Raw genomic sequence first — 27,817 nt, 5'->3', positions numbered from 1 at the left:
CAGCTTTTGTAGGCTGTGGGCTCTGAGATTGACTTCGGTCCTCATGCTTGCAAATGTTTTAATGACTGAGCTGTCTCCCCAGCCCAGGGCTGATGTTTTGGTGTAGGGAACATGATTTAGAGGTGAAGGAAACAGCTCTCTGAGTATTCTAAGATTTGCCGCTTGGGTAAGAAAACTGAAATCAAGGTTTTCTATCTTCATGGCATTTTGGAGAGATCATTATGAGCTTTAAAACAGGAGCTGTGGGCTGGCAGCATGGCTCAGCAGGTAAAGGTGCTTGCTACCAAGCCTAATAACCTGAGTTCAATCCCAGGAGTCCACAAGGTGGAGAGAGAGAACCAGCTCCCAAAAGATCTTGATGTTAGCACACATGCTTATATGCAGTTGTTCACATGTACGTGTGCCTGTGCACACTCACACATACAGATAACCAACTAAATAAATACATGTCGGAAATTCAAAAAACAACAAAACCCCAAGTGGGGTGGTGGCAGTAGTGGGGGCGCCTGCCTTTAACCCCAGTGCTCGGGATGCAGAGGCAGGTGGATGTCTGTGAGTTCAAGGCCCAGCCTGGTCTACAGAGTGAGTTCCAGGACAGCCAGGGCTACACAGAGAAACTTTGTACTTGAACCCCCTCCTCCTCAACAGAAAACCCCAAATAAACAAGCCAGTTGTCCCCTTTTTGGAAGAGATGGAGGTGTGTGTCCATCTGGGCGAGGAGGCTACTGGCTCTTCAGTTAGGTAGCTTACAGTTAGGAAGTACTGTCAAGCGGAGGAGTTGATCACAGAGGAGAAATCGGGGCTGGTGAGGCGGCTCTTGGTAAAGGGGCCGAGTTTGACTCCCCGAGTTCAGCCCCTGGGACCCACGTGATAGGAAAGACCTGAGTTTTGCAAGTTGTCTGTGACCCCCACACATGTCGTGATATGTGTGTGACTCACCCCCCTTACACTAAATAAATAAATAATATAAAAACCGGGAACAAAAATTGTTCAGAGGATTATCCTCAAAGATGCTTTGAGCAAGTGCTTACAGATAGGAAGCAGGTGCCCATGTTGGGGCTATAGTTCTGTGGTACAGCGTTGTTTAGTGTGCACACCACGGTTTGAGGTTCAGTCCCTGAGAAGTACATCCCTTCCCCAGAAAAAAAGGAGAAAAAAAAAAGAAATAGCTTTCTAAGAGAAAAAGAAAGAGCTAGCTGATGGTTTCTGTTGCTTAGGTTTTGGGAGATGGGGCTAGGATCATGAAGTAGTGGTTACATCTGAGATTTGGGCCATGTGGGTAAGGAGGTAGGTCAGCGTGTCACACTGGACTCTGAAGTCATCTTTGGTACCATGGCCTGCATCCATCTCGCCTGACATTGCTCTGTGTTCCTGGGCTTTGCTTCTGATCTCATCACTTCCTGTGTTTTACAGGGATGTGCTGGCTCTGCCCATCTTCAAGCAGGAGGAACCACAGCTATCCCCTGAAAATGGGGCCCGCCTGCCGCCCCTACAGTACGTGCTGTGTGCCGCCACCTCTCCAGCTGTGAAGTTACATGAAGAGACCTTGACATACCTCAACCAAGGTAGAGGCCTCCATAGGGGTGGAACCTGGGTGGGCGGACAAGTGGGGTAGTTAGCAGACGGTGTCCAAGACCCTGGTGGCCTTCTTTAGCTGTGACATGGGACAATGGAAACAGTACAGGCTTCGGGGTCAGTCACAGGCTTCGATTCTGTTGCTAAGCTGTGCTGTGTGGCTTCCCACACAGGACCACCATGACTTCACTGGGTAAATGGAAATATTGCAAACTGAGCTGGGAGTAGTGATGTGAGCCTGGAGTCCTACTCCACGAGCAGAGACAGCCTGGACAACAGAATGATACTCCTGGAAAGGAAGGAAGGAAGGGAAGGTCAAGTGCGGGTCATCTTGTAATATTCCTTCCTCACACAGCCTCCAAAAGTCGGGGATTGCTATTACTGTGGGGTGCTTTTGTTACACTTTGATACCTGGTCTGCTGTCCTTTGTGGAGTAACAGCTGGCCTGTATCCTCCTCAGCTCAGGGTCTGGCTTCCACCCACTGGAGAGCAGCTGCCCCTGGCTGCCTAGGTCACCGTGGCTCTAGCACACTGACCTGCTATTTCTTATTCTCAGAGCCTCAGTGATTTCTGGGTTTGGTTTTGTTTTGCTTTGTTTGAGACAGGGTTTCTCTGTGTAGTTTTGGTGCCTGTCCTGGATCTCACTCTGTAGACCAGGCTGGCCTTGAACTCACAGAGATCCGCCTGGCTCTGCCTCCCGAGTGCTGGGATTAAAGGTGTGCGCCACCAGCACCCAGTCCTCAGTGATTTCTTGTGGAAAATAAGAAAGTCTGATTTGGGGGGCTGTTTAAAAGGGTGAAGGTAAGTGACCTGCCTGGCGTGATGGCAGTGTGCAACCACTAACCCTTCCATTTTTGTTTCTTTGTTGTTTTTTGAGTTGGAGTCTTGCTATGTAGTCCAGGTTAGTCTGGAACTCAAGATCCTCCTGCCTCAACCTCCCAAGAAGTGCTGAGACTGTGGATAGGCTTGTGCTCTGTGTCTAGCTTTCAATGCTCCTTTAAAATTTTTCGTTACATTCATATATGTATGTATGTGTGTGATTACGTTATGTATCTGTATAAGTGTATGTGTGTGTGCTTACGTTTATGTATAGCTGTGTGTGTGTGTGTGTGCATGCACACTCGAGGTCTGAGGAGTTTGTTCTCTTTCACCATGTGGAACTCAGGTCATGGACTTGGCAGCAATCAGCCATCTCATCACCCCATGTTCCCACTTTTGAGAGTTCCGTTTGTCAGACCCATGAGCCAGTTACGTAGCTTACAGTTAGGAAGTACTGCCGAGCGGAGGAGTTGATCACAGAATAGAAATCGGGGCTGGTGAGGCGGCTCTTGGTAAAGGGGCCGAGTTTGACTCCCCGAGTTCAGCCCCTGGGACCCACGTGATAGGAAAGACCTGAGTTTTGCAAGTTGTCTGTGACCCCCACACATGTCGTGATATATGTGTGACTCACCCCCCTTACACTAAATACATAAATAATATAAAAACCGGGAACAAAAATTGTTCAGAGGATTATCCTCAAAGATGCTTTGAGCAAGTGCTTACAGATAGGAAGCAGGTGCCCATGTTGGGGCTATAGTTCCGTGGTACAGCGTTGTTTAGTGTGCACACCACGGTTTGAGGTTCAGTCCCTGAGAAGTACATCCCTTCCCCAGAAAAAAAAGGAGAAAAAAAAAAAGAAATAGCTTTCTAAGAGAAAAAGAAAGAGCTGGCTGATGGTTTCTGTTGCTTAGGTTTCGGGAGGTAGAAGACAGTTTTACACTTTCTTTTCTCCAGGCGTTGGATGAACGGATCTCCTGAGGGCCATTGGATGGGGCTAGGATCATGAAGTAGTGGTTGCATCTGAGATTTGGGCCTGGTGGAGAGTTTCACTGGTGTCTGTCCTGATGACGGGACTGTAGTTAGCACGTCTCCTGGACTGCCTCAGAAAGAATCTGGTTGCCATCACCCAGTTCACTGGTTCCTCCTCTGCTGTGAGTTGGAATCTGGGAGGGGCAGTTGAGCCCTGGTAAAAAGCTGCCTCCATTCTGCAGAATTGCCTCTTGGATTTGACCTTGCCCGGGTCCATAGCTCACGGTGACCCGGGTCCATAGCTCATGGTGAATGGAAGTGCCTGGACTACCCCTGCATGGAATCTGCCCCGTCATTGCTGGTCCACCCCTGAGGAAGGCAGGCTTCACCCCTGTAGGCTGGACACTCTCTACTGCTTCTGTGGTGGCTGTTGGCCATTGATGGCAGGTGGCAGGCCAGTTGGAAGCAGTCCCTTGTGTGTTTGCACAGTGGCTTCTGTCATTGTCCTTTCTTGCTCGGTGAAGGTTAACTGCTGCCAACCTTCTCTTTGAGCAGTTTCTTTCCTCATCAGCCTCCCCCCCCCCCCCCTTCCTGCTTAAGTTGGAGAGTGAAGGAATGAGGCCACTGAGCTGATGTGGGTCTTGTTTGGGGCCATGTCCCATGTGAGCTGGTGGGTGAGCAGTGAACAGGGACATTGTGTGTTTGTCCCCTGCCCCCATTGTAAGGCCTCTCTTCGGTCGTGTTCATCCTGCCCCACCCTGTCATTTAGCGAACGGTACAAAGTGTTTGATGGCATACTAGGTCTTATTAACAAGTTTACAAGAGAACATCCTCGTCCCCATCACAGATGTTAAAGGCCCCACCCTGTGGTTCCATCCGCCTGCCTGTGTTAGTTAACGTGGTGTAATTCCTTTGGATGCTTACAGATTCATTTATTAATTCACAACAATGGAAGCTGAGCCCAGGGCCCCCTGCACAACAGTGCTCTAGCACAGAGCCACACTCCCTCCATCCCTACCTACTTTAAGTTATGTGTTCTTTGATGTTTTGAGACAGAGTGTCTCTGTTTCCTAGGTTCGTGGAATTTCCTGTGCATCCCAGATTGACCTCTGTCTAACTCCATTTGTCTCCGTTTTCCAAATGTACTGTATCGACTGAATAGTAATGTAATAGATGTTCATCACAGAAAGTGTAGACTGTTTACAAGATCCAGCTGTTTAGAAGGGCTGGGACATAGCTCACTTGCCAGAGTGCTTGCCTAGCATGCAGGAAGCCCTGGGTTTGATCCCCAGTACCTCCTAAAACAAGTGTGGTGGTACACACTTATAATCCCAGGACTCTGAGAGGCAGGACTTATCAGAAGTTCAAGGTCACCCTCAGCTACATAGAGGGAGGATAGCCAGGGATGCTTGAGAGCCCGTCTTTACAAGGAAAGGAAGGAAAGGAGAAAGGAAGCTCTCAGAATTATAATTTTAAAAATGAGTTATATGGGTTTGGTGTGGTAGTGTATGAATTTAATCCCAGCACTCAGGAAGCAGAGACGGGGATTTCTGTGAGTTTGAGGCCAGCCTGGTCTACATGGTGAGTTCCAGGCCAGCCAAAGTTTCATAGAAACCTGTCTTTAAAAAAGTTACTATTTACTTTCTATGCTTTCATCCTCTCTGTGGTAACTACTATGTGACAGTATCCATACAATGTGTGTAATGTATTCATTGTTGCTAATTTGCATGTTTCTGCCAAATTAAAAAGTATCCAGCTGAAACTCAAGAAAGTAACTGAAAAACAGAGCAAAAGGCAGAAAACTCAAAAACCAAATTTAAGTCTCCTCTAATATCGTGTGTGTGTGTGTGCGTGTTCGCTTCTTTAATTCCATTTATTTAGTGTGAGGGGGCATTTTCTTGCTACAGCACACTTGCAGAGGTCAGAGGACAACTTTGGGAAGTCAGTTTTCTCCCACCCCCTGGGTCCTGGTGGTGGGAGTAGTCAGGCTTGGCAGCAAGTGCCTTTACCAGCTGAACTATCTTGCCAGCCTGGCTATTAATCTTCTATATATTTTATATATGTGTCTTTTAAAACTGGAATAATATAGTGTTGTACCATAAACTCTGTTACTCTGGCCAGTTTTTTGTTTGTTTGTTTTGTTTTGTTTTTTCAAATAGGGTTTCTCTGTGTAGTTTTGGTGTCCTGGATCTTGCTGGGTAGACCAGGCTGGCCTCGAACTCACAGAGCTCCGCCTGCCTCTCTCTGCCTCCCGAGTGCTGGGATTAAAGAAAGGCATGTGCCACCACTGTCTGGCTCTGGCTAGTTTTATATTGTGAACAGTCATTTTTGTTGTTGTTGGAAATTAAACACTGAAGGACAGTGAGATGACTGAATAGGTAAAGACACTTGCCACCAAGACTGACAACCTGAGTTCAATCCCCAGGACCCACATGGTGGAAGGAGAGAGCTGATTTTGGAAAGTTGTCCTCTGACCTCTACATATGTGCCATGGCATGGGCATGTGCACACACACATACAAATAAATGTAATAATTTTTAAAAAATTAAACTTTGAGGACTGGGGATATAGTTCCGTGGTAGAGCACTTGTCCAGAAATTAAACGTTGGTAAACATCTTTGCATATACGCATTGGTTATCCTGTAGTTATATACCTAACAAATAGAATTATGGCATTAAAATGTTACACATCTTGACAGAGTGTCTCATTGCCAGTTTTCACATGAGATTTTGTTTTTTTAATAAAAATCTTGGTGTAGTGTCTTAGTCTCTGTTCTGTTGCTGTGAAGAGACACCATGAACAAGACAACTCTTAATTATAAAAGAAAGTGTTTAACTGGAGGCTTGCTTACAGTAATTTCCTTAATGTCCTTTGTAAATTTCTCTTGAGGTACTGGTCCCATCTACTGGGAGAGACACCATTTAGGAACCATTTAGCGGTCATATGTTTTTCTCTGTCAGCCATTTAGCTCTATTTTGTAATAATTACACTTGTGTGTAGCATGTAAGATCTGAGGGTCCTGAGCATACTCAGCAAGCACTCTACCACAGGGCCAACACTCCCAGACCAGTGATTACATTTTATTATTATATCTATTTATTTGTTTGCTGTTGGTTTGTGTGAGTGTCTGCAAACCATGCATACATGGAGCCTTCACTCCCAGACCAGTGATTACATTTTATTATTACATCTATTTATTTATTTATTTGTTTGTTTGTTTGCTGGTTTGTGTGAGTGTCTGCAAACCAGGCACACATGTGGAGATCAGCGGAGAACTTGTAGGAGTTCTGTCCTTCAACTACATGGGTCCTGGGGCTCAGTGCGTGTCGGTCAGGGTTGGCCATCTTGCCTGCCCATTGCTTGCTTGCTCATTGATTGATTGATTGATTGATTGATTGATTTGCATTTTAAGCATTATGTTGGGTATCATATGGTATGTGAGCAATAATTACTCAGAAAATTTGTGTATCTTTTCTTCTTTTTGCTTTTAATTAACGACAATACTATATGAGGTGTCTTTTCAGCATACCTCCCGTCTAAGTCCTTAACCAGGACTAACCTTGATTAGCTTGAGATCAGATAAGATTAGGTGCCTTCTGGGTTAATCTGTTTTACATCTGTAATCTCAGCTCCTGAGCATGTCATTCAAGGCCTTTTTGGTCCATTGACAGGTTTTCTCTTCAGTTATTTGTATTGTGTTGGCCCTACGGTATTTATTGCATTCTTTTTCTTGGTGGTACTGAGGATAGAAGCCAGGGCTTTGTGTGTGCTAGGTAAGTGCTTTATCTTTGAACTGTATCCCCAGTTTCTTTTTTTTTTCTTTTTTTCTTTTTTTTTGGTTTTTCGAGACAGGGTTTCTCTGTGTAGCTTTGCGCCTTTCCTGGAACTCGCTTTGGAGACCAGGCTGGCAGCCTCAAACTCACAGAGATCCGCCTGGCTCTGCCTCCCGAGTGCTGGGATTAAAGGCGTGCGCCACCACCGCCCGGCTATCCCCAGTTTCTTACGGTTTTATCTGTGTGAAGCCCGTCCGTGTCTGTCTCTTGTAGAGATGATGTGTTTAAAGTTCTGAGGACGGAGAGCACCATATGTCTATCAAAGTCTTCTGCACCGCTGGCCTCCATTCCCTGGGCAGTGTCCGAGGAGTGCCCTGGCAGTAGGACTCCGGTAGTCATGTCATACCACACAGGCTGTCCTGGTCCCCAAACCTGGTGGCAGGTTTTCGATGTGGGAAAATGGTTGGAAAACAAGTATATCTTTTGAGAAAAAGATTCATAAAGGAGGGAGCAGCTGCAGAAGAGAATGAAACCTTGCAAGTTCGCTGTTGGGGTCAAAGGTCCTTGTGGACACAGCTTTTCTGACCGTGGAGCCTGAGGGGAGGGAGGAGGAGGTGCAGAGGCAGTGGAGCAGAAGAACCCCAGGTGCCTCTCGCTTGGAGATAAGAGGCTTTTTTCTGAGTGCTTGCTGAGGAGAAAGCCTTGGTATTTGCCACCCAGACTAACTCTTCCTGGTTTTCTTTATCACATTTATTTATTTGTGTGCTTCTGAGATAAGACAAGATAGGGTGCACTAACTGTGTGTGCACGTGTGCACGCATATGGAGCACACCCAGAGTCAGAGGACAGACAGCCTGCCCGGGTTGGTTCTCCTGTACCATGAGGGGTCCCAGGATTGAATTCAGATCATCAGGCTTGGTGGCAAGCTCCTTGCCGCGCCGAGCCATCTCAGCAGCCTTGAAACAGCCTCGAACCTTCAATCTAGTGATGAATTGTCACCAGAGCCTTGATTTCATTCACTCGGGAACTTTGAAGAGAGGAAGACCGAAGGATGGCAAGAATGGAGGGCCAGCATGGCTGACGCCGCGTCTTCCAGTCTTCCAGCAAGTCAGGGACCCCTCTCCTTCCCCCCTCTCCTTCTCCCCTCTCCTTTCCCCCTCTCCTTCCCCCCTCTCCTTCCCATGACTTACTGTAAACTGGGCAAAGAAAATCCCTTAGGTAGGTGCTCCTGGGAAGAGTGAGCTGGAGATTGCAGAGCTTAAAGTCGGGCACCGGGCTCCAACAAGCCCATTTCTGCCATTCTTGTTTATAGAGAGGAAACGTGGGCTGGTGGGTTGGCTCAGCTGGTAAAGGTGCTAAGCATGACAGCCTGGCTTTGATCCCAGGACTCCTGTGAGCACAAACAGTGGTGGAAGGAGAGACCTCTGCCAGTTGTCCTCTGACTGCCATAGAGTGGTGTGTGTGTGTGTGTGTGTGTGTGTGTGTGTGTGTGTGTGTGTGTAAAATTAGCAGTACAGTGTACCTTGTCGTGCCACTGTGTCTGACACTTGAGAATTAGAGAACCTTTTTTTTTTTTTGAGGCAGTCTTATATACCCCATGCTGGCCTCAAATTCATAGCTGACGATGATCACACACGTCTGATCCTCCTGCCTCCACCTCCTAAGAGCTGGGATTACCTGAACAGGTTTATGTAGGACTGGGGATCTAGCCACACCACAGCCTTGGGCATAGCAAGTAAGCACCCTGTGGACCAAGCCATATTCCCAGTACCTAAAAACATTTCTTTTTTTTTTTTTTTTTTTTTTTGGTTTATCGAGACAGGGTTTCTCTGTGTCACAGTCCTGGCTGTCCTGGAACTCACAGAGATCACCTGCCTCTGACTGGGATTAAAGGCATGAGCTACCCTCCCCACCCCCTAACCCCCACCCCCACCTCCAGCCTAAACCATTTCTAAATACCACCGCTGTTGAGTGGCAGAGCCTGCTAGGTGAGCAGGAAGCCTGTTCACCAGAAAAGTACTTTCTAATAATCCATCATCCCCATCTACAGCTGAGGATCAGTCAGGCTCAGAGCCTGAGTCTTAGTCCTGCCCTGATATTCTCTTCTAGGTTTACTCTAAAATAAATTGTTCTCATTTTTTTTTTTTCAGGTGATAGCCTTTAGGTGTCTTTAAATTCCCTACTCTCCGCACCTACCTGGTCAGGCAGGGGTCTGGGAAGTGATGGAGCTATAGTGGGTCATGAGGAACTTTCTGGAAAGGGAAAAGTCATTTGTCAAGCCGGGTTTTATTTTGGGTAGGTCTAGGCCTCCCAGGATCTGTGGGGAAAAATCTCTCCAGGGAAAGAAGAAAGAAACCCGCTCCCTTCAGGGAGGGAGTTTAGAGCGTTGGGTTTGGGCTGCATAGGACTGCACAGGAAGGACTGCACAGGTCCCATCTCCTGCTTGTACAATGGAGTTTAGCTTTTCCCCAGCCCCTGGGAAGTCCTTTAATCCCTGGGCTCCTGGCTGTCCTCTCCAGGACAACCTCCCTTGTGACTGTTGCCTGGAGAATTAAGTGTCCCACAAATGTCTGGTTACATTTTTCCTTCTTCCAGGTCTGTCAGTGACTGAATTTAAAGAATGAAGTGGGATTAACCCCTCTGCCTGCTCTCCTCCATAGCTGAGTTTTCTTTTTCAGATTAATATTTAGCCCAAAGTTTGGGAATATAAACACAGAAGACAAGTGTCCCTGAAGCACATTACTTAAAAACAAAACAAAATGCTCCCCCTCTCTTTTTTTATTTTAGAAGGAGTAAACACTCATTGTGACATGAGCGGCCGAGCAGAGACATGCCTGCTCTAGAAAATGTCCAGCAGTTTCTGTTTTCTAGATTTTTTTCTTGGTCTCGCTAGCATGGGCATATGTGTATGTATTTGTTTTCGTCTTTAAGACAGAGTTTTAGTATGTAGCCCTGGCTGGCCTGAAACTCAATATGTATGTAGACCAGGCTAGCCCCAAACTCTTAGAAATCCACCTGCCTCAGGCTTCAGAGTGCTGAGATTAAAATCATGGGTCACCATGTCTGGATGACTGAATCACGTATAAGTTTTTATGATATGAGCATTTTCCTTTTTAATTTTTTTCTGTTTTTTTTGTTTTGTTTTGTTTTTCCTGAGACAGGGTTTCTCTGTATAGTTTTGGTTTCTGTCCTGGATCTCACTCTGTAGACCAGGCTGGCCTTGAACTCACAGAGATCCGCCTAGCTCTGCCTCCCGAGTGCTGGGATTAAAGCTGTTTGCCACCAACGCCCAGTTTTTTTCTTTCTTTCTTTTTTTTTTTTTTTAAGACAAGGTTTCTCTGAATAGTCCTGGTTGTCCTAGAACTTACTCTGTAGACCAGACTGGCCTCAGAGATCCTCCTGCCTCAGCCTCCTAAGTGCTGGGATTAAAGGCGTGTACCAGCACCGCCTGGCTTGAACTTTTTCCTTTCAAAGATAAACAAGGTAAACTGCCCCACCAAATATCCTAAGGGTACTTGTTGCACTGGAGGTGTGGCTTGGGGAGCATTTGCCTTCTATGCTCAATTGGAAGAAATTTGATAATCAAATCTGCTCACTTATTATGTGGATAGTGTATTTAAATCTCTGTTTAACCAGTTTATTTACTTTCTAGATTTTTTTTTTGGGGGGGGGGTTTTCAAGACAGGGTTTCTCTGTGTAGCTTTGTGCCTTTCCTGGAACTCACTTGGTAGCCCAGGCTGGCCTCGAACTCACAGAGATCCACCTGGCTCTGCCTCCCAAAAGAGTGCTGGGATTAAAGGCGTGTACCACCACCACCCGGCTTGATTTTGATTTTTCAAGACAGGGTTTCTTTGTAACAGCTCTTGCTGTCCTGGAACTCGCTCTATAGACTAGGCCAGCCTTGAAATCATAGAAATCCCCCTGCCTTTGCCTCCCAAGTGCTGGGATGAAAGGGTTGTACACCACCAAATGGCTACTTTTTAAATTTATTTTAAATTTTTTTTTTAATGTGCATTAGTGTTTTGCCATGGGTTCCAGGTCCCCTGGAACTGGAGTTACAGACAGTTGTGAGCGGCCATGTGGGTGCTGGGAATTGAACCTGGGTCCTCTGGAAGAGCAGCCAGCATTCTGAACCACTGAGCCATCTCTCCAGCCCCATATTGTTTTTAATTTTAAAAATTACATTTACTTATTTACTTTATGTGTGTTTAGGGGGCAGGTGCACAGTGTACTATTGGTGCCACTATGGAGGTTTGAGGACAATGGAGAGAAACTGGTTCTCTCCTTCCACGATGCGGGTCCTCAGGGTGGAAACCGGGTCACCAGGGCTTGTTGGGAGGCCCCTCACCAGCCTCTGCTTTTGGAGACAGGTTCTCATGTAGTCCCTTCTGGCCTTGAACCTGCTAGCGACCAAACCTGTCATTTACTCCGGACTTCCTGCCTCCGTCTCCAAGAGCTAGGAGTACAGGAGTGCATCACCATGCCCAGCTCTCTTCTTCGGTTTAGATCTGTCCAGTTAACATCTTCAAACTCACTGGGTAGCCAGGGATGATTTTGAACTCCTCCTTCTCTGCCTCTCTCTCCTAAGTGCAGGGATTACACCAGGCACAGTTTTTATGGTGCTAGGGATCAAAGCTAGTGCAGTATGTACGCTAAGCAGGCACCCAGTCCCTCCACATCCTTCAACTTTAAAAACATTCATTTATGTGTGTGTGTAAGTGGGTGGGTGCACACCTGGGTACAGGTTTCCATGGGGGCCATAAGAGGGAGTCAGAGGCCCTGGAGGTGGAGTCACGGGTGGTTATGAGCCACCTGATATATAGAGATGATGGGAACTGAACTCTGGTCCTCTGGAAGAGCAGCAAGTGCTCTTAACCACTGAGCCATCTCTCCAGCCCAGCCCCTCTACACATCTTAGCATTGGAAAGACCTTTGAGTAACCCGAGGGCCACTTCTCCCAACCCCCATCTAATTGATAAAAAAACTGAGGCCTGGAGGGGATAACACTTTTCAACCTACATAGCGGGGTCCTAATCATCTCTGAGTACAATTCTGGTTCCCCTCTGGGGCTCAAGGGTGGCAGTCACATGGCTTCTAGAATGTGTAGTTTCTTCCTCTGTGTTTGAGTCTCAGGGCAGAAGGCTAGGGATCTGTTTTCACTCTGCAGGCTAGAATGGAGAAGAGAAACTCTGGGTACACACAGGGGTCTGTTCTTTCCCTTGAAGAGGACTCTGACTTGCTGGCTGAAGACCACTCTGTGTCTGAGAGAACCTGGGGTGTTCTTGACCTTCCATTCTCCAGCTCGTTACTGAGGATTCTGTGGATCCAGAATCGGGGGGGTGGGGGGGAGATCAGGTGTTCTAGGAATCCAGAGTGCAAAAATTAGAACTCCCCACCCCAAGCACAGGACATTTATTATCCTACCTTGCTCTTAAAATGTCTATGTACTAGCATCCCTACAGAAATGCAGAGTCCTCTGGGTGTCTGCCACCAGGACAGCTGATCAGAACCTGCAAATTGCTGGTGATTATAATAAATGTATTCAGACTATAGAAGCATGAGCTAGCCTTGGTACCTCAGCCATCCATTTCATAGGTGGGTAAACTGAGGCTTAGAGAGGTTGTATGAGTTGCCTCAGAACATGCAGTGGTACCCTTCCTCCTTCTCTTCCCTTCCTCCAGATCTCTTTCCCTTTCTCTAGGGTCTCTTATAGTCCAGGCTAAGGGATGGCCTTGAACTATTGATCCTCCCAAGTGCTGGAATTACAGGTATACAGGCCACACTCACTTTTATGAGCTTCTGGGGTTGTGCCACCACACCTGGCTTTTGTTGTCTTTTTTTTTTTTAAAGATTTATTTTTATTTTACACATGAGTGTTCTTCCCATGTCTTAGTCACTGCTCTATTGCTGTGAAGAGACACTATGACCAAGACAACTCTCATAAAAGAAAGCATTTCATTGGAGGCTTACTTACAGTTTTAGAGGGTTAGACCATTATTATCATGGCAAGAAGCAGACAGGCATGATGCTGTAGCCGTAGCTGAGAGCTTTACAACCTGATCCACGGAAGGGGGGCAGGGAGCGAGGCTGGAGAGGGCTTTTGAAACTTCAAAGCCCATTCCCAGTGACACACCTCCTCCGAAATCCTTCCCCAAAAGTTCTACTAACTGGGGACCTCATTCAAACATGAGCCTGTGGGGGCCGTTCTCATTCAGACCACCACACCCTAAATGTTTGTATGTGCACCACGTGTGTGCCTGGTGCTGGTGGAGGCCAGAAGAGGACATTGAATCCATTGGAACTAGAGTTAGAAATGGCTGTGAACTGCCTTGTAGGTAAAACCAAATTCAGTTCTGTAAGAACAGCAAGTGCCTTAACCACTGAGCCATTTTTCTCGCCCTTGGTCTGTCTTTTAAGAGCATTCTTAGAAAACAGCTTTATTGGGATGTAATTTCTACAACATGCAAACCACCCATTTAAAGTGTACAGTTCAGCTGGGTGTGGTGGCCAATCTCAGCCTGTCACTGTGTCCCAGCATGTCACTTTTCCATACAGCAGAGGCAGAGGCAGCAGGATTTCCAGTCTAAGGTAAGCCTGGACTACATAGCAAGACTTATCTAAAAAAGGCAATTTAATGCTTTTTAGTATATTCAGCTAAATACACCAACATCATTTTGATTAATTAGATTATTTTTGTCCTTGGCATCCATGAGCAGTTAGTCTTCACCAACCCCAACCCTTCTAGAGCACAAATACATCAATAAATGGGCATCAAGTCCAGTAATCATCCTATTGTTATTAAATTTGCCTTTGCTGGGGCTGGAAAGATGGCTCCAATGGTAAAGTACTTGCCACAGAAGCATGAGGACCTGAGTTCAATCCCTCAGAACCCGCGCGGGGAGCAGGGGGGAAGCTGGATGTGAGGGTGCACCCTTAATTCCAACACTGTGGAAGAAGAGGTAGGATGGTCCCTGGGGCTTGTGAGCAAGTGAGCTCCAGGTTCAATGAAAGACCCTGACCAAAAAAAAAAAGAAAAGAAAAAGGAAGATTGGTGGAGGAAACCCCTGACACTGAGTACTGGCCTCTGCATGGACACACATGGATATGGACATTCAGTTTGCATATTAATGGTGTCCTGGATTGTTGGCCATTTGAGATGACTTCTTTATCACTCAGCCATGATGACCACGTATCAAAACCTTCACTCCTTAAAATCACAGAACCATCTTCTACTGTGCAAGCAATGTGTCCATATTTTATTTAATTGTTCTTTAGTTGGTAGACAGTTGTTATGGCTCTGTGTGTGTGTGTGTGTGTGTGTGTGTGTGTGTGTGTGTGTGTGTTTCTGGGGTCTTGTTCATAGTAAAACACTATTCTGGCTCTGAGTTAAGTTCACCAGCCCTTGTGTTCGTGAACACGTGTGTGTATGTATGTGTGTGTGTGTGTATGTGTGTGTGTGTGTGTGTGTGTGTATGTGTGTGTGTGTGTGTGTGTGTGTGTGTGTATGTATGTATGCTTGGGTTGGGATGCAGGCAGAGGACAGCGTCATTGTTCCTCGGGTGCTAAATACTTTAATAATGTTTTAAAAACCACATTTATTTATTTACTTACATTAGCTTATTTATTGTATATGTACATGCCATGGTATTTGTGTATGTGGAGGTCAGAGGACACTGGGCAGAAACTGGGTCTCCCCCTCTATCTTGTGGATTGAAAAGATCCCCACCTCTGTATCCTGAATACTGGGATTAAAGGTATGTGACACCACAGCTCAGTTTAATCTTTAAAGTAGTATAACTGTGGTGTTGTGTGTATACAAGAATTTCCTGTGTTGGCAAGAGGTAAAAGTGCTTGCCTCCAAGCCTGATGACCTGAGTTCAGTCCCTGGGATCCATCCACATGGTGAAATCAAAGAGCTGACTGCCCGTGGTTGTCCCCTGACGCCATGTATATATTCTTTTGCCCCATAAGTACATGTATTTAATAAAGAATCTTAAAAGAGAACTTGCTTTGCTGTTCTTTTCTTTTCCTCTTTCTTCCTGCCCTGGTCTAACCTCCTGGCACGTTGACAGGTTAACATATGAGTACTTTGGTACATAGTTCTGCTCAGGCTGTCCTGCCGATGCTGCAGGGACTCCCTCTGCCTGGCTCTGTCTCTTGTGCCTTGAGCAGTTCCTCACTTTTTGCACTGTAAGGTGCTTCATGTTCTTCCGGTGTTTGCCCTGCCCCAGCCCCGGCAGCAGCCCCTTCCCTGAGAAGTGTCCAGGTCATGGTTTTTTTTGGGGGGGGGGCGTACATACCCACACATATCTATCTTACATATTCTGACTGGGGGCCTACTGTGTGTCAGGCATGATACCTCCTCCACGACACTCAGCAGGAAGGAGGTTAAGGCCTTCCAAGGGCACAGAGGTCATGGACCTTCTGGGTCAGGACTTGGGTCCTTGGACAGAAAGGCCTTTGTCCTGCAGTGTGCTGGCTCCTTGACTGAGTGCACTCCACCACAGTCACGGGTGCTTGCATAGTTCCATACACATTGGGGCGACAAGACAGATTACCCATGCTGGGCTGCATGGCCACCTCACTGTGCTTTTCCTCCTCTGTCATTCTTACGGGACTCTTGGCACAGTGCCCTCCTTTCTCTGGGGTGATAATGGCCTCTTATATATTTTACGTGGCATTCATTCCCCGAACCAGCAACTGTTGGAAAGTAAACAACCTGTAAATCTTGGCTGGCCCGGGCAATTGCCTTCTGTTCTTGGGAACATGGTGATCTGGGCAGAAGGCCCTGCTCTGGGTTCTGCCCACTGGGTAGAACTACTCTGGTTTGTATGCTGTTCTTGCAAAGGCACCTGGTGGGCTCTGCCCATTGGAGGCCAGCTGGGATGGGTTACCCTGGGCAGCACTGTGTACGCGAGAGCTGGCTTCTGGGGGACAGTTGGCTGCCTGATGGAGCCCAAGTCCTGAGGATGGGTCCCTGCTGGGTCCCTTGGGGTATAGGGTGGTGGTGCTGCAGGAGAGTTATTTGTGCAGTTTAGAGTGGCTAGCACAGGGGTGGGGCAGGAAGGGAAAAGCGCTTTCCTTCCCTTACTGTTGTGGTCATGGGGAGTGCTCATCAGAAGCGCTGCAGACAGTATTTTGCAGGTATCAAAGAAAGAGACACAGGGAGGTTGAAAACTTGCCTTTGGAAATTGGGGAAATGGCTGAATGGCTAGAACACTGGGCCAGCGTGAGGACCAGAGTTCAGATCCCCAGCGCACACGTAAAATGATGGGTGTGACCGCACCTGTACCAGTAACCCCAGTGCTATAAGGGGTGGAGACTGGAGGATAGCCGGGGTTTTCTGGCTGCCAGCCTAGCTCCAGGTGAGACACTGTATCAAGGGAATAAGACAGAGTGATAGAGCAGGACAACCAATGTCCTTTGTGGCCTCTGTGCGGTGCTCAGGAACCTGTACACGTATGCATGTGCAGCACACACACACTTAACTCTCTTTCTCTTACACACACACAACTTCACAACTTGCCTGTGAGACTAGGGGTATATCTCAGTGGTAGATTGGTTGCCTAACACAGATGAGGACTCTGTTTGGTTCTATTATACACACACACACACACACACAAAAAAAAAAAAAAAAAAAAAAAACCAAAACCAGAGATTCCTTGGTCACACAGACCAAACCTGGGAGGGTCCGGACTCAACCCCAGGGCATCTGCCCTGATCCTGTCTCCCTTTTCCCTTTTGTGCTTCGGTCTAGACTGCAGGCTGCTGCATCTTTGCCACTGACCCACAGTACCCCACAGTCACGGGTGTGCTGGCATCCCCTGGACCTCCTGTCGCCCTGCATCGTGGGCCCTTCGCTTTTCTAGACAGGATCCCAGGCTGACTTAGTGCAATGGAGTCTAAAGTGAACCCCGGTCCTCTTGCCTCTCTTGACTTCTGGGATTACAGGTGTGCAACTTTACACCCCGTTAGTTCACTGCTGAGTAGCAAACCCAGGGCCTCGCGCGCACACCAGATGAGTGTGAGGAGTGCTTGACCGACTGAGCTACATCTCCTGCTCCAGCACGGTGGAGTCTCCGCTGCCTGGGCCGGAGCCGCCTCCCATCTGGTCGATGTGCCTTGCACATGTTCTGTGCCTCTCGTGGTTCCCCTTCCTCAAATGCCCACCTGTCTGATTAGCCTTGGGCACCAACTAGACTCTGAAAGAAGAAATAGCAACCACCGTTGCCCTGAGCATCGTCTATGGCCTGGAACAGCTCGAGGCAACTTGCCAGTCTTCTTAGTTTGTGTTTCTTCAGATGCTTCATAATATGCTCCCATCTTGTATGTTCTTAACGGTTTTCTTAAGGCATTTGAATGGAATTTTATTGTTTTATTTTTGGTGTGTGTCTATTTGTATGTGTCGGGGTGTATGTATACACTGGTGACAGATGGAGGTCAGAAGACAGCTTGTGTAAGTCTGTCTGTCTGTCTGTATTTATCTGCCTCTGCATCTGTAATAGGTAGATAAGTATGTGTATGTTTGCATATGTGTACATGGTATGCATGCCATGTGTATGCATGTTTGGATGTGTGGGAGTGCATGTGAACACATGTGCCTGCCTGTGGAGGTCCAAGGCTACTGACGTCAAGTGTCTTGCTTGAATCATTTCAGAGTTCATGCATACAACATAACCCTTTATTCCCATTTACCGTATGTTTCTAGAAAACAAGGACTCTTTTTTTCCCTATTTTTTTTTTTTTTTTACGTATTATGTGTGTGTACGTATACGTGTGCAGGTCCGCCAACAACCCATGGAGCTTGGTTCTGTCCTTCTACCATGTGGGTCCCAAAGTTGAGCTCAGGTGTTCAGGGTTAGTGGCAGGCATCTTTACTAGGTGACCCATCCTGATGCCTGCAAGGACATTATTTTATATTCCCGAACTGAGCAAGTTTAGCAATAACAGCACTTGTTGTATGCCTGGACAGTGTTGATAAGGCCCTGGCATGGTGGTGCACACCTTTAATTAAGTACAGCACTCAGGAGGCAGAGACAGTAGATCTTTGTGAGCTAGAGGCCAGCCAGGGCTGCATAGTGTGACCCTGCCCTGCCGACACCCGTGGTTTTTTTTTTTAACGTGGTGGAAATCAAACCCAGGGTCTTGAGCATGCTAGGTGAGTGCTCCTTCATGGGACCAAACTCCAGCCCTAGACAGCATCGTTTGTAACAGGTTTCTGGCCTGATTGAAGCTCCCTCAAGGATGAGGCCTTGCATTCAGTCTCTCCCATTAGCTGTTTAGCCGGCACCTGTCTGCCTTGATTCTGAAGGATGCAGGCCAGGTGACTGTATAATGTTACTCCTTTTAAGTTCACCTCCTGTGTCCAGATGATGCCAGCTTGGACCCTAAGTGAGTGTGTGTGCCTTGTTCTCTGCTTGTGTATTAGTTTCCCGGGAACACAATGGTGGACATTTTAGTGTGTGTCCAGGGTTTAGCTGTCAGTACTGCTGCTTCATGCAGCCTTGTGCTAGTTTTTTTCTTTTGTGGTTTTTTTTTGTGTGTGTCTAAGTATGTGTGTCTATGTGTTTGCATGTGTGTGTATATGGGCATGTGTTTGCACACGTGTGTGTATTGTGTGTGTGTGTGTGTGTGTATTTATAGATGTCGAGCACAGACTGACGTCTAGTACCTTCCTTCACCATGCTCCACCTTACATATTGAAGTAGGGTCTCTTGTGACCCCTGAGTTTGAGGCTTGGTTTTTACGCTAACCAGAGTTTGAGGCTTGGTTTTTACACTAACCAGCTTGTTCCAGGGTCTCCACCTCTCACATGCTGAGATATGGACGGGCTTCTGTGTTCACCTGGCTTTTATTTTTTTATTTTTTATTTTTATTTTATTTATTTATTTATTTATTTTGGTTTATTTTTATTTTTTGAGACAGTGTTTCTCTGTGTAGTTTTGGTGCCTGTCCTGGATCTCACTCTGTAGACCAGGCTGGACTTGAACTCACAGAGACCCGCCTGGCTCTGCCTCCCGAGTCCTGGGATTAAAGGCGTACGCCGCCGCCGCCGCCGCCGCCGCCGCCGCCGCCGCCGCCACCACCACCGCCGCCATCACCACCACCACCCAGCCTCACCTGGCTTTTATATGAGCAAGCCCTTTACCTGCTGATCTATCTCACTAGCCCTGTGCAAATACTTTAAAGCACCAACCAATGTGCACTGTAAACTAGTGTCCTGGTGGTGGGGTATCTGAGGCCATTAGTTACATGTCTTGTTGCTGTGACAAAATGCCCCGTAAAAGCAGCTCACAGAAAGGAAGGGTTGTTTGGGCTCATGGTCCATCGTGGCAGGGAAGACACAGTGGTGGGAGTGTGAGACAGCTGAGCATGCCACCAGGAGACAGGACAGATGATGTGGGGGCTCAGCTCACCTTGTCCCTTGTATTGACCCTGTCCATGGGGCTCAGCTCACCCTGTCCCTTGTATTGACCCCTGCCCATGGAATGGCACTGTCCACATTAGGTTAGGTCTTCCCGCCTCAGTTAGCGTAACCTAGAAAGTTCCTCACAGATGTGCCCAAAGATTTGTCTCCTGGGTGATTCTAGATCCTGTCAAGTTGACAATCAGTCTTCACCATCACATGAGGGTTGTCAAAATGTCAGCTAGAATGTATGACCAATCTTCCATCAGCATGGTGGAAGATCCAGATAATGACCTGTTCCTCCTATCCGTGTCTTGTGGGACATTAGCAGTCCGCTGTGTTTGATAACCCGATGTGAACCAGACTCTGTTATTTTTACTTAGCATCTTTTAATCATTCCCGGGGTAAGGAAGATTCCATGCTCGTCTTGGTTCACCAGCTCCAGCTCTTATTTGCATTAGGGGGTTATGGTGGAATTGACTATGAACAAGAAACTTGGAAAACTGTTCAGGAAAACAGTGGGACAGCTGCCCCCGGGCCCTGTAACTTCACCATGATGCAGGGGACTGCAGGCAATGGCGAAGAAGTACAGAAGAGGAAGAAAGTCCACAGGAAGGTTGTGGGATTATATGAAAATCCACATTGTGGGCCAGCAGGGTGTCTCAGCCGATACAGGCTCTTGTCATCATGCCTGATGACCTGAGTTCAATCCCAGAGCCTACCCCTGCAGGTTACCCTCTGACCCGCCACCAGGACACCTGTAAATCTTTTTGTTGAAACTCAGCTGTGCCCTTTCCTGGCCTGCATATCCCTCCCGAGCCGCTTCCTTGTCCTAGTGGCAGGGGCCTGGCCACTATGACTTGCTGGTCCTGATCACAGTTGGTACCTGAGGAGGAACTTTGATACTGCCAGGGACGTTGTAGCAGTGGTTTTAAACCTTCCTAATGCTGTGACAGTTCCTCACGCTGTGGTGACCCCCAACCATAAAATTACTTTCCTTGCTACTTCATAACTATAATTTTTCTACTGCTGTGAATTATAATGTAAATATCTGTATTTTCTGACGTTCTTGGGCGCAAGGGGTTGCGACCTGCGAGTGGAGAATTACTGACTTAAGGAAAGAAGAAAATAAGATTTATGTAGCTCTGTGTGTGTGTGTGTGTGTGTGTGTGTGTGTGTGTGTGTGTGTGTTCACTACCTCTTCTACCCCCTGCCCTTATGGGTCAAGTGAGGAAGGGTAAGGGGCTAGCAGGCAAAGCCAACAGAATCTGGAAATTTCCTTGCCCATTCTGGTGGCCCAGGCCCCTTTGGGCATGTTCCAAGCCATCCCTCTGAGGTAGAGGTTAAGCTGAACTGAACTTAAATTACTGCAGGGAGTCCCCACCCCTCTGAGAGCCACAGTACTGTTCAGAGCTCTAAGACTGAAGAAGGAAGGGGTCACTGGGGGCTCAGCCGCCACTGCCTGAGTGGGTGTGAGCCCTGCCTCAGTTCCTGCCACTCCCAGGTCACCTTGGCTCCCTGGGTTGGGCTGGGAGCCACCTGCCAAGGGCTAGTTTACATCACAAAGTGACCTGGGGCTAGTTCCCTGCTATCCCTTGGCAGGCCTTTAACAATTTGAGTAGAAGACTGGGCTGGGTCTTCCCAGGCAATTTCCTTGAAGCTGTTTGCTGGTGTCACCTGCCTGTCTGTTTTTTCTTTTCTTTCTACTTCCTCCTGCCAGGCTGGGACCCTCAGACCTCCCAGCACCAGATTCCCTGATGGGCACACTGTCACCTGCCCAACACTCTGCACCAGTTAAATGTCAGTATTACCCACATTTCAGAATGCAGAGACCAGGCTGGGGAGGTAGGCTCCTTGAGATCCCACAAGAACAATTGTTTCCCCATTATTATTAATTTTTTATGGTTTATGATTGTGGGTGGTGTGGTTTTTTGTTTGTTGTTGATTGGTTGAGTTTTTTGTTTTGTTTTTTGAGACAGGGTTTTTCTGTGTAGCCCTGGCTGTCCTGGAGCTCACTCTGTAGACCAGGCTGTCCTCAAGCTCAGAGATTCACCTGCCTCTGCCTCCCAGAGTGCTGGGACTAAAGGTGTGCACCACCATCACCTGGCGATTATGATTTCTTCTGTGAAGATGTAATATGTACTTTAAAATACATATTGATTCAAGTGTAAAGTGATAGGTGGCTGAGGGTGTAATTTGGTTGGTTGAGTGTTCACCTAACATGAACAAAGCCTGGCATTTGACCCCAGTGTCCCATAACCCCATAAATTGAGGATAATGGTATGTCTATAATCTGTAATGTCAATACTCTTGAGGCAAAGGCAGGAAGATCAGAAGTTCAAGGTCATTCTCAGTTATCTGGGAACCCTATGTCAGAAACAAGCAAAACAACACAAGAACTCCTCTGTTTCATAACTTTGACATTAAAATTTCCATTTCCTGTAAGGACTCTTTTTTTCTCCTCTCCATTCTTAAATAATTGCTTACATGTTAGAAAAGATCTTAACTTGGCAGAAGGATACTGTAAGATGCTTGGGGTAGCCTTAAGTACATGCCTTCCAGACAGGATCAGTTGAACGAGAATCCCACACAACTGCCTGGCCCCGTCACACACTAGGTGTTTGAGCTTGTCCTGGGAACTTCTGGGCCTGTGCTTCTATCCAGTGGGACTCCTGATCCAGAGTGCTGCTATTGGCTAGTTGAGAGGCCTTGGCAAATCAATATTCCAGTCATCTCTGCCGCCAGCATGCCCCCATGAGTGAAGCTGCTGGTTATCGCTGTCCAGCGGAAACCCTCATGTCCTGCTGCACTTTTGCTTGGAGTTTCGGTCATATTCATTCCTTCCCTTGACCATGGACACCCTGCCTCTTCTTCAGAGTCCTCTCCTGTGCTACCTCCTTGCTTCTCGTACCCATCCATAATCAGGATGAGTGGACCTGGCCTTCCCGTCTCCTTGTCCCTGAAGGAATTATTCAAATGCTGCTTCATCCTGTCCCTTTCCCTGTGCTGTTTGATGCACCTGGAAAATTAAAAACCTTTCAGGGCAGGAGTGTGTTAAACCCTTTGCAAAACCCCGTAGCTGTAACAGAAGAGCATTGTAAAGAATTTGACATGGGGGCTGGGGAAGTGGCTCAGTTGGTAAGATGTTTGCTGTGCATGGGATTTGAGTGAGACCCCTAGAACCCACATGAAAAGCTGGACATCATGGGGCTGGAAAGATGACTGGGGTTATGAGCACCTGGTACTCTTTCTGAGGACCCAGCACCCACACCAGGAAGCTCCCAACTGCCTGTAACTACAGTTCCAGTGAATCTAACACCCTCTATTGACCTCTACAGGTATGCACACATAAACAAATAAGAATTTAAAATTAAATCTTAAAAAAGAAAGAAAAAAGAGCTCGTGCTGGTATTTCCAGTATTGAGAAGGTGGAGACAGGTGGGCCCCAGGGGATTGCTGGCTTACCAGCCATTGGTGAATCCCAAGTTCAGTGAAAGACTCTCATCTCAAAAGATATGGTAAAGAACCAGGCATCGTGGCGCACTCATTTAATCCCAGAATTTAAGAAGCAGAGGCAGGCAGATCCCTGTGAGTTCAAGCCCAGCCTGCTCTATATAGAGGTCTCAAGCCAGTCAGAGCTAAATAGAGACACCCTGTCTCAAACAAAATAGTACCAACCAATCAGCCAGTCAAACAAAAACCAAATCAGTCAAAAAGATAAGGCAGGGAGTGGTTGACAGGGAAGACACAATCTAGCCTCTGTGTATGTGCACACATTTGCAAATAAGAACATTATACATATACACACCAGCACATGAAATCACATTGAGGCTTTGGCACAGCACCTACTGTGTGCCAAGTAGTGCAGCTGTGAGCCAAACAAAGCAACAATTAGGCTGGGTGGTGGTGGTGGTGGTGGTGGTGGTGGTGGTGGTGGTGGTGGTGGTGGTGCACATTTTAATCCCAGCACTCTGGAGGCAGAGGCAGGAGAGTCTCCAAGTTCAAGGACAGCTTAGGCTACAGAGTGAGTTCCAGGATGGCCAGGGCTACACACAGAGAAACCCTATCTGGAAAAACCAACCCTACCCTCAAAACAACAACAAAAACCCCAACAATTACACAAAGACTCCAGACATGATCCTGGTCTTCAGAGAGCCAGTTCCCTTCTCCCCATGCTGGTACAGAATAGTACTGGCCAAGCCACCCAAGGTGAATTTGGTCTATGTGACCATGCTCATCAGATAGCATGGGACCATGCCCCCCCTGTGAGGGGTGGGGAAAACAGTCTGGTCCTAGTGTGTTAGCCTTGACAGGGCAGCTGGATGACTTGGGAGGGACAGGGTGGCTGGAGGAAGGACCAGGAAGATTGCATGGGAAGAGCATTGATTCCCATTTGATGGAGAAGCTCACCATGGGATCCTGGCCCACAATCCACGCAATGGGCCTGACCTGGAAGTGCTACCTCTTGGTACAGACTTGGAAACAATTCTCTATCTGGCAGGAGTTGCCTCTGCTTGGCCTGAGTAGAGGTCATCCTGCAGAGCCTGGGGCCAGTGCTAATTGCCCCCATGGGCTCCTGTAAACTCCTGTAATGACCACTTGGGCCTCTGTCAACACCATCTACATTCTTCAGCAAAGGCAAGGACCCTGGAAAAACCAGTTAGGGTGTGGAAGGCCCTTAGTATGTCCAGGCCTAGGGAGTGCTGGACTCTTGGTTCAGGGGCCTAGAAGCAGAGCTTAAAAGCCTTAGTTGCTAAGAACATACTTGAGCTGATAAAAATGCTTGGTGCTAAGTTTGATTCCCAGCACTCACATAAAAACGTTGGACATGGTGGCACTCTCTTGTACGCCAAGCTCTAGGGAGGCAAAGACAGGTGGATCCCTGGGGCTTTCTGGCCAGCAAATCTAGTCAATTTGGCAAGCCACAGGCCAGTGAGAGACTCTCAGAACACAAGTTGGCTGATGCCTGACGAAGGACAGCTGTTGTCCGCTGGGCCTCCACACTTAGGTGCTTACATTGCACTTCTGTATACACCCATACTGAAGAGCATCCGCACACACAGACACACAGTGGCGACTAGAGAAGGGTGCATTACTGTGCATGGCCGGCGTCGGGTCCAGGCCCAGAGGCCGTGGTCAGGAATCTCTGTGGGCCACATGTGGCTGGGGCCCTTCCACTTACTCCCAAGGCCCCAGGGTTTGCCTAGTGTTCCCTGTATAATTGTTACTCAGCAAATATTTGCGCCAAATGGTTTGATTTCCGGTTCTATGCCCATTCTGGAATCCTTGCTCTGGCTTGTTTCTTTGGCAGCTGGTTCTTGCAGCTCAGAAGGCTGGAGGAGAAGAATCACAGGGCCGGGTTGTTTCTCGGGCACCTATGGGAGGTGCCACTGTTGGCCATTAACCTTCTGGTGTCTCCAGGCAGTTCTTGGCTTGTGGCCACATCACTTTTCTCCACCTCTGACATTCTCCTTTCCCTCTCTGCCACTTCTGTGTGTCTCACTGTGCATGCCATTGGATTTGGGGCCCAGGGCTTTTTCTCCAATTGTCCCCTCTCTAACTAGTTGCCTTTTTTGTTTAAAAAAAAAAATATGTGTGTGTGTGTGTGTGTGTGTGTGTGTGTGTGTGTGTGTATGTGTGTAGGCTTTCCTTCTACTGTCTCACTAGCTGTGTGTATGTGTGTGAGTGTGAGTGTGAAGACTTTCCTTCTACCATGTCACCAGCTCCTTGTTTTGTTTTTTGACAAAGAATCTTACCACATGGCCTATGCTGGCCTTGAGCTGTCAATCCTCCTGCCTCAGCTTCCCCTACACAGGGATTCTAGGCTGCATCACCATTCCCGTCAGTTATAAAGCTGCTTGTAAAGCCGCCCAGGAGTCGCTGGGCTTTCGGCCCCGGCTTTGTTGGATTCGGTTCACATTTATGTGCGTGTAGCTTTAGAGCCGTGCCTCCTCTTGGTCTCTGACTTCAGGCTGGGAAGGGCTTTCCCTAGTAAGCAGCTCCTAGCAGCTGTTCATTAAAATAAAGCCTTGAGAAATGGATTGCTTATTTATTCTGAGTCAGGGTCTCACTGTGTAGCCCTGGCTGGCTTGTAACTCATAGTGATCTACCTGCCTTTGCCACCCAAGTGTCAGCATGCCTATCTGAGAATTTGATTTTTAAGTTTTTAAAATGATTTTATGTGTATGGGTGTTCTGGCTACATGTATGTCTGTACACCGCATGTGTGTCAGTTCCCCATAGATGGTTATGAGCCACCATGTAAGAGCTGAGAATTGAAAGGCAATCCTTTGGAGGAGCAGCCAGTGCTCTGAGCCATCTCTCTGGCTCTGAGAAATTTTTTTTTTTAAATCAATTAATTTTGTTTTTTGTTTTTTTTTCAAGACAGGGTTTCTTTCTCTGTGTAGCTTTGCGCCTTTCCTGGAATTCACTCTGTAGACCAGGCTGGCCTCGAACCCACAGAGATCCTCCTGCCTCTGCCTCCCGAGTGCTGGGATTAAAGGTGTGCGCCACCACCGCCCGGCTAAAATTTTTTTAACTGAATGTGTAAAGTGCTTGTTGCGCAATCATGTAGACCTAAGTTCTGAGCCCTTGAACTTGTGACTAAACTAGACGTGGCTAGGAGGCAGAAACAGGAGGATCAGGAATTCACGGTCCTCCTTAGCCTCACAGCAAGTCTGAGGCCAGCTCAGGTGACATGAGATCCTGTCTCAAAATAAAATTACAGAAAGAAATGGGAAAATGTGCTGCCCCCTCCCTCAGGTCAGTCATATGAAATTCGGCTGCTGGAGAATCGGAAGCTAGGGGACTTCCAAGATCTGAACACGAAATATGTGAAGGTGAGTGAGCCTAAACATGCCAGAGGATGAGCACTGTGGGGTGTGAGTACCTGGGGCTGGGGATGGTAGGAAGGCAGCAGAGGGAGGGGCAGCCTCCTTCTCATCCAGGAGCTACAGTACTGCCCCCGTTTATGGAGGGCACTGTCCCCCATGAAATGGGGAGGCAGTGGACCAGGGTAGAGCGGCTCACATTGGTGGAGTGTGCTCTGGGTTACCTACTTTTGACCTCAGTTGAACCTTTCTGACCTACATAGAACAGCACATAGTTAGACCCGTCTGTGAAGCTGTTAAGAATACTGGGAGCCCTGGAAGGCGGCATCCTTCTTACCATTGTCCATGTTCTTGGGGTTCTGAGGAAAGGAAGCCCCAAGAAAAGGGGCTGGTGAGGGGCGGAGGGCTTTCCCTGGTCAGGGGCAGGGATGCACACTCTTTGGGGTCCCCCAGTCCCCACACACAGCCGTCTTCGACATCTGCCCTTCACAGAGTATCATCCGCGTAGTTTTCCATGACCGCAGACTGCAGTACACAGAGCACCAGCAGCTGGAAGGCTGGCGGTGGAGCAGGCCTGGGGACCGGATCCTGGACATTGGTGAGTCTCCCCAGCCAGGACCAAGCCCGAACACTTGGGCCAGGTCGGGGGGTTCTTTGTGGGTGCCACTTGGATTTATGCTCACAGGGAAGCCCAGCATGGTGGCACATACATGCAGTCCCAACACTGGAGATGCACAGGCAGAGATATTGAGGTGGAGGCCATGCTGGTCTACATATAGTGAGTCGGAAAGAAAGAGGACGATGAGATGGCTGGGCTGGTAAAGTGCAAGATTGAGGACCTGAGTTCGATCCCCAGAACCTGTGTTAAAATAAAAAAGGAGGACCTGAGTTCAATCCCCAGAACCTGTGTTAAAATAAAAAAGGAGGACCTGAGTTCGATCCCCAGAACCTGTGTTAAAATAAAAAAGGAGGACCTGAGTTCGATCCCTAGAACCTATGTTAAAATAAAAAAGCCATGTGTGGTAGCAAAGCTCTTGTAATCCCAGCTATGGGGAGGAGAAAGAGGCAGATCCCTAGTGCTCTCTGTCCAGCTGGCTGAGCTGAGTTGATGAGCTTCAGATACAAAGAGAGACCCTGATCTGAAAACCAGGTGAAGAGTAACACCCAAGGTTTACCTCTCATCTCCCTGCGTGCACACACACACACACACACACACACACACACACACACACACACTCTCCTGGCACGAATACCCCCATACTCATATATATAGTTGGAAGTTTTCCCCGGCTGGCCGGGGGTCGGGACAAAACTCTCCCACTCGCGTCCCCCAAGTAAACACACAGAGACTTCCAACTACACACATGGAAGGAAGGGAGGAAGGAAGGAAGGAAGGAAGGAAGGAAGGAAGGAAGGAAGGAAGGAAGGAAGGAAGGGTAGGTCAT

The 27,817-nt window shown here is 47.7% G+C and overlaps 1 protein-coding gene across 1 annotated transcript in view; it reads left to right on the top strand.

Annotated features, from left to right (window-relative positions):
• Tfcp2l1 (transcription factor CP2 like 1) overlaps positions 1 to 27,817 on the top strand; it is a 55,874-nt gene that overhangs the window by 3,004 nt on the left and 25,053 nt on the right. Inside the window, exons 2-4 of the mRNA XM_059280356.1 lie at positions 1,414 to 1,565; positions 26,305 to 26,381; positions 26,865 to 26,970. Coding sequence (XP_059136339.1) covers positions 1,414 to 1,565; positions 26,305 to 26,381; positions 26,865 to 26,970 — 335 coding nt within the window. The remainder of the gene's footprint in view (positions 1 to 1,413; positions 1,566 to 26,304; positions 26,382 to 26,864; positions 26,971 to 27,817) is intronic.

Source organism: Peromyscus eremicus, chromosome 15 (genome assembly GCF_949786415.1).
Source record: "Peromyscus eremicus chromosome 15, PerEre_H2_v1, whole genome shotgun sequence".
Classification (NCBI taxonomy): domain Eukaryota; kingdom Metazoa; phylum Chordata; class Mammalia; order Rodentia; family Cricetidae; genus Peromyscus; species Peromyscus eremicus.
This window is presented reverse-complemented; position numbering and strand designations above follow the sequence as displayed.